General features: G+C 32.1%; 2 protein-coding genes across 2 annotated transcripts; one reads left to right on the top strand and one right to left on the bottom strand.

Annotated features, from left to right (window-relative positions):
- Positions 1–896: 896 nt before the first annotated feature.
- On the bottom strand, positions 897–3,186 carry LOC118035704 (E3 SUMO-protein ligase MMS21). The gene is made up of 7 exons (XM_035041320.2): positions 3,007–3,186; positions 2,853–2,924; positions 2,305–2,415; positions 2,110–2,220; positions 1,656–1,795; positions 1,423–1,505; positions 897–1,346 (listed from the first exon to the last, which is right to left on the bottom strand). The coding sequence occupies exons 1-7, from the start codon at positions 3,112–3,114 to the stop codon at positions 1,198–1,200; spliced, it is 774 nt and encodes a 257-aa protein (XP_034897211.1). The 5' UTR covers positions 3,115–3,186; the 3' UTR covers positions 897–1,197.
- A 105-nt stretch (positions 3,187–3,291) lies between these two features.
- LOC118035703 (uncharacterized) lies at positions 3,292–6,345 on the top strand. Its single transcript, XM_035041319.2, has 4 exons — positions 3,292–3,507; positions 4,602–4,938; positions 5,039–5,692; positions 5,869–6,345. Exons 2-3 carry the CDS (start codon positions 4,618–4,620, stop codon positions 5,681–5,683), a joined length of 966 nt encoding a protein of 321 aa, XP_034897210.1. The 5' UTR covers positions 3,292–3,507; positions 4,602–4,617; the 3' UTR covers positions 5,684–5,692; positions 5,869–6,345.
- Positions 6,346–13,248: the final 6,903 nt, after the last annotated feature.

Here is a 13,248-nt window from a genome sequence, read left to right as displayed (position 1 = left end):
TTAAGTTTTATTTATATTACTACATCAATTCGAGTTTTTAATTAGTTTAACCAAGTTTTTTTTTTATTAAGGAATATTCTAGGTTTTAAATTAACCAAATTCCAGATTAGCCAATCATATTAGTCTAAATCTTTAAATAATGTTCATAATATAAAAATACCTAGTAATTACTTCTTTGAACTACTTTAAAAAAAAAAAAAACATAATTAAAATAATTTTTATTATTTTTTACGAGTCCATACATTTATTTTAAAAAAAAACCCAAAAAAGTAAGATTTAGTACGATCTAACTATGAATTTACATGGAATTTACTCGATCACTTTTGTTTTGAGTTACAAGCTTTCAATTCCATTGTTTGTTAACTTGAAACAAGGTTTTGTGCTCGAGATTTAGGAGCTGCTTGTTCTAACTAACTAGCAGCTAAATAAGCTTGTTCTATTGGATTAGTTTTTCCATTTTCTTGGGGTTGGATGTGTATTTTTTTACCAATTTATGATGGGTGCTTTGTCTTTTGCATTTAAGCTAAATTTGCTCTCTTTTTGCAAAAGAGAAAGCTGAGCTTTTAAAGGGCAGGCTTGAATCCTTAGGTCTCTGATGAACGCTAATTAGTTCATGTTTAGCAATATTAACTCTAATTATTTTTATAAAAGATAAAATTGTTTGAGTATGGTTGGTTCATCCCCATTTGAGCTTGGGGCTTAGTGTATCCAGGTGAAGGAGAATGGTGCAAAGAAAAACATGAAAAAAATTCTTACTTGTTTCTTTACACGGGGATCCAAATGAAATTACTTGCTCGTTATACGTCAATACAACATTGAACATCATTTTCCAATGATTGTGCTTGATTTGGATTCTTTTGCATTGCTGGGATCACAGGTGGGTGATGAAGATGAGGTTGATGAAGAAAAGTTTCAGGCTTAGATTTGAATTCAAGACTGATTAGAAATTCAAGTCATACATGTTCCTGCAGCATCGCAGGAATTACATGGAACAAGAGAAATGCATGATTCTAACCAGCAAATTATAGCAAGTAAACTAATTGCAAGCAAGAGAGAAACATGTTTGGGAAAGATGAATTAGCACAAGCTTTGAATTAAAAACAATATATACACAGTTAACTCCTGAAGCGAAGGCTGTAGTAGCTAGTTCAAAATCCTGAGAGGAATAGGACTACGTTCTAGCAGCAGGTGCTCTCATCAATCCTCCTCTTCATCGTCTGTCATTGTGAAATCTTCTACCAGAGTAGCAGTCATATTTTCTTTGCTCATTGAGCGCATTTCCTCAATTTCAACAAGTAATAGCGGATCAGAGACCACTTTATCTTGCCGCAAGTACCTGGGACATCCTGAGAGGTAGATCCATGGTCAAAAGTTAGACTCGTACATCAAATTCACAAAATAAAACAGGTGAATATGGGATACCTGTTACGGGGCATTTGGCTTGTGCATTTATGGATATGTAGCCCATGATTGCTTTCTTTTCATACACATGCTTGCAATCCACACTAGACCAGGGAAATAGTAAACATGACAAGTTTTGAAACGTAAGAAATAAGGTCAGATCCACAAAAGCTTCCATCTTAAACAACTCCGCAATTTTAATTATTCTAACTGGGCTGCTATAGGAAGATAAATTTGAAGTAAACATACAGTACCCGCGAACTGGTTCTGCTAGTTCAGTAATTGGCTTTCCACTCAATGGGCAAGTGATATTCAAAATGGTGGGCTGGGTACTTGTCATTACAATGTCCTCGTGCTCTTCACCCGGCATTGGTTGTCCTGAATGATGAACATTCTGTGGGAGAAGACAAAAATGGAACACCAAAACCAGTGGTTAAGCACAATACAACAAATCTAGAATCAAGAAACCATGAATTCTACACTGAGCTCACTAAGCAAGGCCTCAGTGACATCAACAAACCACAATCAAGTAATTAACAGCATTATATTAATGCAGCAGAGTGCGGATGAAGTCCCCCACTTAATGATTCGACCACTGATCTCAAAAACTGAAGATCATGTTACTGCTAGAAAATAGTCATGTGATGCCTTTGCAAAGTGCAATAAAGCAGGAAAGAAGTCAAAATCAATTAATGTCAGGAAATGTACCCAGACAGCTTCTCGAAATTGACGCAGTAGAGGATGATTCTGTGGGGCTGAGGATTTATTACCCTTAAACTTCATAAACTCATCGTTAAGCAACTTTTTGAAATCGGTTAGCTGCATTTCAAACACCAAACCACTGTAAGTCTGACAGCATGCAAAAACCAGAATACTAAAAATCAACCGAAAACAAAAACCCACTTCTGCCCCAGGCTGGTATGTGCTCCCAACAGATTCAATTGCAGAAGTCTGATACGTACAATCTTCATAAGTCGCTAACAACTCAGCAACAGTGTTTTCAAGTTCATTCACCTAAAATTCCATATAGTCATCAATAAACTCAAGATGTTACAAAGAAAACAGAAGATCAGCTTCATTCACAAAGAAGTTCAAGCCCTCTCCAAACCCTTTTATTTTTATCTTTTGTCATTCAAAGCGAAAGCTAGATATCCAAAATCCCAAACTGAATTCAAGAAAGATATCTACATGAAGCCAAAAAGAACTACTAAATAAAAAGCACTAACTAGTTAGAAATCAAGCAAATAACTCCATCTAATTAATTAATTAATTACAATCAAAGCAGAGCCCATTTTACATCACGAAGTTCCAAATAAACCCTTGATTACAATTTTATTAATTAAAACCAGATACCCAAAATCCCCAATTTTTTTTGAAGAACTTCGGAAAAAAAAAATTCAAACTCTTTACAAAAAGCAAAGAATTTTTTTTTCTTTTTATAAAAAAAGTACTTTTGCAGACTCGTTCTCTCTCTCAAGATCAACTGCGATCTCCTTCATCATATTGAAAACCTTCCTCATTTCCTGTACAAAAGCCAATTAAAATTAGGGTTTCAAAGGCGGGTTTAAGAAATTGGAATCGAAGTGAGGATTTTGAGAGACTTACAACGATGAGAGATTGGTTCTCCGAGCAGAGCATCGAAGCGGAGGTTGTCATTATTCCGGAGGCGGAAGGAACATCGCCGCCGCCGCGAGGAGCGGAGGTTGATGCCATGTATAGGATCCGATTCGTTAGTGGCCGGGCAGTGTGTTTTTTGGAGGGAAAGGAGATTTAAAAGGAGGGAAAGGAGATTTAATAATTGTTTTGTTCAGAATAAAGTTGCGTTTAGTGAAGCGGGTCCCACATAAATTAAATTTTCTTTAATGTTTGCCCAGGGTTACCATAAAAGTCCCTGCCCTGCTCGTCCCCTCCCGTTTGTAAAGAAGGGCAAAAAATGGAGAAACGTAGATCTGATCAATAGAGAAACCAGAGCAACCATCTACCCAGTATTCGCCAAACTCTTCCATGATCACAACAAAAAGCCTGCAGAAAAGGCACTGAACACCAATATTTTGTTCAACGTTAATTACATCCACAACGACACCATTAGACTTCTTCCTTATTTCAGTGAGTTCGATGCATTTGTTATTTACTGCGCTTATTACTTCATTTTATTTGTTATGATTATCGATCTGTTGTTGCCATGTTCAAAGCGTGGATTTGGTTAGTTCAACTGAAAGTGGGCATAGCACATAGTAAGAGCTGGTAGAAATGGAAAATACATAGTTTCTTACTGGCTTACTTCAAGGAACTTACTGTGCATGTAATTGTTGGTTTATTAGTTCATGATAGAATGCAATGACTAGTTAGGTTTTTTTTTTATGCTTCTGGAATGGGTTCTAGCAATTTGTACTTTTTATACGGTAAATTTTTTTTTTTAATTTCTGACATGATTCATAATATATCTGCAACTATTTATCATTACTGTTGTTAGTGAATTAGCCATCGAAATGTTGACATTAATGTGTCATAATAGTCTCCATAGAATTTGATTATCTTTAGTTCATTGTCATGAAAAATGGTCTTCACCGACAACTGAATTGGTCTTTTCATGCCACTACTAGAGTTGGTTTATCTACACTCCTGCAATGCTCCTCTAACTCACCTTGTGCAAGGGAAAATGATAATATTTGAGAGATTATGAGTCTGAATAAATGATTAACCTGTAGCACATGACTGAAATTTTTATAGAATAGTGGGGTAGCGGGCAATGATTACTTTTTGTTCACCATCACTATCATTTTCATAAGGGTATCATGTTTTTGGTTTTATATTCCTAAGGCAGTCAGGAATTAAAAGAATAAAGTTTGGTAAATTGCTTACAATGGCTTGGCGAGCTGGTCATTTTAAATTTATTGTACTATAATGCAATTTTTTTCACTTTCTCTTCTCTTTTATGATTGTGTTTGTTTTTGAATTGTATAACAAATTAAATGACATTATGCGTGCATCTTTGTATTCTTTAAGTTCTTCATACCTTTTGTTTTAACTATATTGTCTCGAAATTTTTCATCTCACACATACTGGATACCATGTTCCTGTTCTGTCAAGCTTTTGGTAACTATAAATGTTATTTGTTTGTATTACAATCCAACAGTAACATTCATACTGCTTGCACATTCATCCTAACATACTATAACTAATTGTATTTTTGTTTTTAGTCTTTGTAAGAAACATATGGATGGGTCGGAAAGTCATGACAAAGCTTCTTGGACCAAGGCAATGTTACACACATTTTGCGACATATGCATCAAAGCTATTGAGAAAGGGATGAAGCCTCATACTCATTTTGACAAAGCTGGATGGAAATATATTATCACTGCATTCAAAGAAAAAACTGGACATTTGTACACTAAATCACAACTGAAGAACAAATGGTACGGAATTAAAAAGGATTGGAGGATTTGGAAAAAGCTAATATCTGAAATTGGTGTTGGATGGAGCTCTGAACTTGGTACAATCTCTGCATCTGATGAATGGTGGACAACTAAAATACAGGTCTATTTTTTAGTAACTTACTATCTTAAATTGATTTTGTTTTCCTTAAAATCATGCAATCTTAACTTGAATTTAACTATATTTTGTTTATCATTGTTAGGAAATTAGAGGAGCAAGGAAGTTTAGGCATGTCGGCATAGAGCCAACATTGTGTGCAAAATATGACACAATGTTCAGTAACATTGTCGCAACTGGACAACATGCATGGGCTCCATGTCAAGGAATGACTTCTGAAGAAGATCAAGGTGGTGATGGACTGGTAAATTCAAGTAATATTGACAAAAATCTTGAGGAAGGAAGTGGCGATTCAGAGGAGGATTTTATTCCTGATTTTGTGGAAGATGTTAGTAGGATGGTGGCTGGTTGTAATGTCCCAAACAGCAGTAGCAACCACAGTAGTGTTAAGAGAAAAGCTACTGAAACCTCCATAATGCAACCTCAAAAAAAAAGAAAGGGATCTGGAATGGAAGCTAAGATATTATCATGTTTAGATCGACTTATTGACAGTGTTTTGATTGCTAGTAATTGTACAATGCCTTCAAGAGACAAGAAAGGGTGTAGCATTCAGGAGGTAATGGAAGAGTTGCATTCAATACATGATGTTGACTTTGGAAGTCCAATACACCTCTTTGCAACAGAATTCTTCTGTGTAAGAAGCAGAAGGGAGATGTGGAGAGCAATGGGAAATCTTGACAGAAAATACTCTTGGTTGAAAATAATGTATGAACAGCAATCAAAACAGTAGAAAAAAGAGGTAAATTTCTATCTTTTCATTTGAGTTTCCTAATTTTACATGCAATAATGCCTTAAGTGATGTCATTATTTACAATTTATTCTTTGAAATTACTATTGTTTGTGTCTTGTTTGTCTTTTCCTTATTAAATATGTTGTGTGAACCATATGTTAATATAAGTTATATTTTTTTAACAGCTTCTTAGAGGGAAAAACAATGTTATTGCTGTCTACTGCTGTGTTCTTGGAAGGACTGTAATGGCATGATAACTTCACGTTGAATGGAATGGATCAGGCTGTAAATTTTCTATTTTCTGTTCTTGACAAAGTTTATAATGACCTGCTGTTAAGTTCTCTAATGTGAACGTAATGTCTTATTTTGATATATTGTAATGCTATTGTAATGGTTTTATGTAGTAATTGTAATGACATTTGTTAGGCCTATTATAACAGCATATTTTGGTAATCTAATTGAACAATGATTACTGTTTTAACATCATCTATGTTGAGAACAGGTCCTGAATTAGGTTGCAATTCATGTAAAGTTTCATAATCTACCGAAATTGGTTTGTTTGTTCTGTGTTCTTGGGTGGATGTAATTCAAGCTATGCATTTCATAAGAAATCCTCTTATTTTTTAGCTGGAATTTGCAGTTATATATACAGTCACCATCATCTTGTTATTTTTTGGTTAGTTTTGCTATGCGCATTCCATTGACCTCTTATTTTTTTGGAGATAAATTATAAGTATAAAGATATGTTAGTCTCTTATAATGGCCTAATATTCACAGTGAATGATATCCCCCTCTTTTCAATACACGGTTTTTGATTTGTTTGGAAGCTTTTGGATTGATTTATTTGTTATATTTTCTTTTTAAAAAATATATTTATTTAAGTATTAGAAAATCTCTATCTCCACCAAGAAAAAACTTTTACCGAAGAGTAGTCAATATTTGAAATTTTGGATGTTTGGTACATCAAGATGGTAATGTTGCAATTGAAATCTCAAATACAATTTCTCTTATTCAATAAAATCTTTGGGATAATTTCTTTTTTGGTCAAATTATGTATATTATTAACATTGAATGAGCTATAAGAATCTTGAGAAATATAATGCTGAATTAAATAAGAAGCTTAGCCGTTTGATTATAAAAATCTATTATTTAACTCTTGTAATTAAAAATTAATTGTAGTAAACTCTGAAATTTATTTTAACGAAGATAGGCGCCACAAGATCTTATATATTGTGCTTTTAAATTAAGAATATTGATATCATTTTATATACAGAATTCTTAGACATTTTAAAGTAAAGATTTCAATAAATTTTTAATCAATGATTTGATAGTTAAAACTAAACTCATAAGTATTGACTTGTTGCCCCCAAGCTGTACAAAAAGTATCAATACTAACGAGTACAGCATCAGCCTTTCTTGACATCAGGTTTCCTTTGAGCAACCACCACATTATTTTTGAATCAGCACTTAGATCGATTTTCTTTAGTTAAACCAATTTGGCAAGTAAATTATATATCTAAATCTAGTTGGTTTCCATTTCTTCTAGAGCCTTTAATGTCCCAAAAGACTCTGAAATATCAGAATTGTTGCACGTTGGAGAAATGAAAATGAGGATAAAATCATCTAACTCATGTAATAAAAACAATTTATAATAAAATCTTAAAGGGTAACTCAACTGATCAGGTTTTAAATTTATTTTTTAATGATCATAAGTTCGAGTTTCTCGGGACTACTGAAAACTTATATGATCGTTAACTTTAAGATTCATATGATTAGTTAAAATACACACAAACTCATCTGTACATTTATATTAGTCTAAAAAAAACAATTTACAATATCGTATTAAGGTTTACTTTTGACACAATACTAATTCTTTGACCCGTTCTGGGTCTCCTCTCTGATTACACCCACGTGTTAGACCAGTTTGATGTAAAAAACAGGAATCAACGTAAATGCTAACTAAGCTAGTAGTGTTAAATAATGGTGTTGACACACACATCAAATGGCATTATTTCTTACTTATCTTTCCTAACACCACTACACTAAAGTCAAGTTAGTGAGTGAGCACGATTGCTTTAGTGGCGTGGACACGTTTTTTAAAAAAATTGTTTTTCTTGTTTTAAATAAGTTTTTGATATTTTTACAGATGTGCTAATAGTAAAATGAGTTTTAAAAATAAAAATTATTAATATTATTTTTAATGTATTTTCAAGCTATCCTGTTTTAAAAACTTTTCTGAAAAGTTCATCCAAAAACTTAATTTTTTTTCTAAATAATTATTCTATATTATATCAAGATTTTAATGGCAGAGTAATTTAATATCTATTTCAAATTTTTACCACCACATTCCACCATTTTAAAACAAAAAACTAATAAAATTAAGTATATGATAATTATGAGTTAATCCATGTTTTAAACTTAAAAATCTTTTCGTTAAAAAAATATTAAAAAGTAATATAAATTTGTTTCTTGAAGCTCTCTCTACATTTTAAACTTTTAAATTAAGATTTTTTTTTCTTTATAACTAGTTAAATTTATTAAACTTGTTTTTTCAACTAGTATGTCCATGCCAAATATAAAAAGGAGGTGCTGATTGATTAAGTGTTGTATTTATTTATTGTTATGTTTCAAAAATATTTTTAATAAAATAAAAAAATTTATTTCTTTTACTTTAAATTTATTTTTTTTAATATTTCAGATTATTTTAATAGGTTAATGTCAAAAATAATTTAAAACAAATAAAAAAAATTATTTTAAATATATTTTCAAACAAAATATACTTTTTTAAAAAATTATTACCACACTCTCAAATATCCTTTAAATCATTCATATTCAAACCACGAACTGAGGCAAGTAATTTACTCCATAACAGATAATGTTTATAAGTGAGTAAGAACAATATTATTCATAGTGATAGATTCGAGAAGCACCAAGATTTTAGACAAGGAAAAAATATTAATTTATTAATATATTAAATCAAATGAATTAGCACCATTATCAAGGGTCAATCTTTTTAGTTTTTTAGGTAATCATTTAATATTTTTTTTTATTTTTAAAATATAAACACACAAGAATCAATTAAAATATTTATTTGATTATAATTAAACATATGTATTATTCAAATATCTTCATTTTTCATATTCAATTCGAGTGCAACAATGCATTTCTCCTGGCTCCAGAAAAGGGCATCAATATGGACTAATTAAAATTAAAGAGTTTCTTACTCTTTTTTTATAAGGCCTATAAACAAAAAGCCTAAAAGAACAAAAAAAAAAAAACCTATAAATTACAATTAAGGAGGATCAAATTACATTAAAAAAGGGATAAAGTTAAAATAAAAAAGTTAAGTTGCATCATCCTAAATTTCGGATTCACTTTTATAAGCCTAGATCTATATTATAAAAATAAACATAAAATAAAATAAAAAAACTAAAAGTAGGAGGACCAAATTGACATTAAGAAGGGCTAATTTTTTTTTTTAAATAAAATTAAAGTGCTTAAAAAGCCTAAATTAGAAGGGGGAAAAAAACAAAGGTAAGAGTACCAAATTACATTAAAAGTATCTTCCAGGTTGAAACCGTTTTCCTCTTTAATTTTTTTTTTTTAAAAAATTTATGTTTTTCATATTGTTTTAATATACTGATCTCAAAAATAATTTTTTTAAAAAAATATAAAAAATAATTATTGTAATGCATTTCTAAATGAAAAACACTTTAAAAATGTAATAACTACCACAACTCTAAACAAAAATAACCTTAAAAAAAACTAAAAAAAAAATAAAGTGATTCACTTGTTTATTATATTAAATAGTGAAACACCTTGTCATATCTTAAATGGTTTAATGTTTTGTTTTTTTAACTTTTTACATCCAATTTTAAAAAATTTAGTTTGAGGATTATCTTGAAAATCATTTCATAGTTGAGAGATAATTTGAGATTTGCCAATGGAAGACTTGCTTAACAATTTCGGGTCCCATCTTTATTCTTAATTTCCCACCACTTTAATTTGGAAGCAAACTTCTTAACATGCATCAATTAATTATCATTCTCCTCACCTAAGAAGATATATTGCTAGTATAACAAGAAAATAAAAAGGTGAATATCCATGATTATTTCTAAAATCAGTAAAGAGAAAAATAAATAAATAAATAAAATAAATAAATTAACAATTGAAGACAATTAGAAAACTATTTCAATAATCTATTAAAAGAAATATCGATGAAGCATTTTATATATATTTATTTTATTATATATTTTTTAGATTATTTTTCTTGCTGTACAATTCAAATTATTAAAACAATATAATTATCTTCTATTCTATGTTTCTTCGATGACAGCTTTGACAATATAACTCAATTTATTCCTCTAAATTAACCTACCTGTTACGTTAAATTAAATAAACCTTTTCAAGCATTGCATGCCTTGAGATTCGATTTCAAAGAGAGTTCTTGTGCACGGACAGAGTTCAAATTCTATACTCCACGAAGTGAGGAAAAGCACCTCAAAATTGCGCAACCTTTCCTTAAAAATCTTGACCATATATAAAAAAAGAGTTTGTTGCCAGGATATCACATCTTCTCTCCATTTACATCTGTTTAAAGGATTGCTGTAATGATTGGCATTTCAAAAAAGATTTTTTTTATTAGAAAATCTATTAAATTAATATATTTTTTTATTTATAAAAATTTACATATTAAAATAATTTAAAAAAACATAAAAAAATAAAAATTTAAAATTTAAAAAGGAAACAATGGTTTCCACCACATTCACGAACGTTGGTGAGGACCAAGAAAAGTTTCTTGGAACCTTTTGTGTATCCAACCAACTACAAGAAAAAAACTAATAATTCCTTTAGTGTTCTACATCAAGCTAGTGCAGGGAATTTTTCTCTATAAATCCACCGACCCCATCACAAATAACATCCATTCCGAGACAATAAATTTTCTCTTGAAAATGAGAGATTATTGTAGAATATAGCTTGTTGCTTTTTATTCCTACCCTTCTTATCATTTCAGCAAATTCTACTTTCACATCTTTGTCACAAACTTCTTCTCATCCTTTCTCAGGCCACCGTTGCGTTGTGCAGTGAAAAACAGCCTTGCTCCGACTCAAAAAGGGATTTATTTATCTGCGGCCAAAACCCCAGAATCCCCTCTTCCTCTCCAGCCCGCCTCAGGTTCTTTGCTTACTTCATGGAAAAGCCTGACACTGATTGTTGCTCCTGGGAAGGTGTTATTGTCATGGAGTCACAACTGATCATGTGGTTGGCATTAAAACTCAGGGGTCACAACCCCTTTTCTGGTCTTGTTAACTCAACCGAGTTTTTCTGGACCTCCCCCTACCTCGAGAGGCTTGAAATCTTGTCAACTGCAATATTGAGAAAATCCAAGTTTCCTTCAAAAAAAAGTAGGCAGGTTATCAGGTTGAGCTCGAACCTTTCTAACAACAATATCCATGGCGAAGTGCCTAAATGGATTTGGCAGTTTGAAAGGCTAGTTTAACTTTGAATTTGTCTAACAATTTCCTTGAAACGGATTTGAAGCACCATCTTCTGGTCCCGTTTTCAAGCTCCTTGACCTTTTCTTGATCTTAGCTCCAATTTGTTAGAAGGATCAATCCCAATTCTACCACCCTCTGTCAGCTTTCCTCTCGCTTGCTAAGAACAAGCTCAACTGGAGAGATTCCAGAATCATTATGCAGGATAAGAAAATCTAACAATCTTGGGAATCTATGCTACAACTCTATGACAGGTCAAATTCCAAAATGTCTCGAGGCTCTTGCTTGCTACTCTCACCGTACTAAAATCTACGGGAGAATGAATTCTTTGGGTTGATGCTCTGGGAATTTCACCCGAAGACTGCAGCCTAAAGACACTCAACTTATACGGGAAAAAGTCAGTTGACAGGGAAAATTCCCAGGTCTCTGAAAGCATTGCAGATTGCCTTGAAGTTGTAGACCTTGGAGATAACCAGATTAATGACACATTTCCTTTCTGGTTAGGGATGCTTCCAAGCTTGCAAGTTTCTCATCCTACAATCAAATAGATTGCACGGTCCCATTGGCCAGCCATTGACATCAGAATGACTTATTCCCAATGCTTCAAAATCTTTGATCTCTCCTCGAATCATTTCACCGGAAATCTGCTCTCTGGATTACTTTGCAATATTGGAAGTCAATGAGGGTAAAGTTTCAATGGGGTCACTATTGTACATGGGATCTTACTATTATTAGGGATTGGATGTTCAATTACAAGCAAGGGCCATAGAATGGAATAATATCAAACATCTTAACAATTTTCACTATCTTAAGACCTCTCAAACAATTCTTTTTGAAAGAGAGATTCCTGAAGAATGATTGGCGACCTCAAATAAAACTAGAAGTACTCAACATGTCTAGGAAATAACCTGAAAGGGGTAAGGATCCCAACATCGCTTTTCCCGAAAGTTGACATGCTCGTGGAAGTCCTTGGACCTCTCAAAAAACAAGCTCACAGGCGCGATCCGATGCCACTAATAAGCTTGACATTCCTATCGGTTCTTAAACCTTTCTTATAATAGATTAGAGGGACGATAACCTATAGGGAATCAATTTTCTAACCTTCACTAGTGATTCCTATCAGGAAAACCTAGGGTTGTGTGGGTTTCCGCTGTCCAATAAATGTGATGAACGTTGAAAAGATCAACAGCCACCAAGAAGCACCCAAGAAGAAAGCATCCTTTTCGGAGCCAGGTAGTCTGTTCAGTTGAAATTTGCTTTTTGGATACGGATGTGCGGTGCCTGTGGGAGTTGCCATTGGTCACCCATGTTGTTTTGGAGAACAAGAGATGCAGTAAATGGATTGAACAGTCATTCAAGGGCAAAGAATCATCGGCGCCAGAGCAATGAACGGAATCGAAAAAGAAGATGAAACGCTGTACAAAGGAAAATGTTATAATTCCAAAATTGTTCTCACTGCGTTCAAATTTATTTATTTTTTTGTTATCTTCTTTTTCCCATGGACGATTGTGAAGGTTTTTTTCTCTCTTTTGTTCATAAGTTTCGACCTCACCCTTTGACTGCATGTTTCTCTCTCCCACGCCTCCCATGATGCCAAGAATTACACCACTACGCTGACGCCCAAGCTTATTTATTTTTGTATTTTAAAAATATTTTTTAAAATTTATTATTTTTTTATTTTTGGATTAATTTAAAATTAATATGTTTTTAATGTTTTTAAATTATTTTAATATGTTAATATCAAAAATATTTTTTTAAAAAATAAAAAAAAAAAAATATTATACCATATATTTTAATATAAAAAATTATTTAAAAAACACCTATAGTTATACTGTAATATGTTTAGCCTAGAAAACAAAGCTCTTAATCCTTTGAAATGCTGCAAAAACTAATGAGAAAAGGGCTATTCAAGCATGCTTACTTAAAGGGATCAATGGTCATAATCATAACAATACCAAGAAGGGTCTCAAAACCATCATCATTGCCAATAAATAAAGAGGCAAAGCAATAAATAAAAAAGATCCCAGCTAGAGAGAAAAAATACAGAAAGAAAGGAAAGAAGAAATAAGA

Source organism: Populus alba, chromosome 11, assembly GCF_005239225.2.
Source record: "Populus alba chromosome 11, ASM523922v2, whole genome shotgun sequence".
NCBI classification, from domain to species: domain Eukaryota; kingdom Viridiplantae; phylum Streptophyta; class Magnoliopsida; order Malpighiales; family Salicaceae; genus Populus; species Populus alba.
Note: the sequence above shows the minus strand (reverse complement) of the source record. Positions and strands in the feature narration are given on the sequence as shown.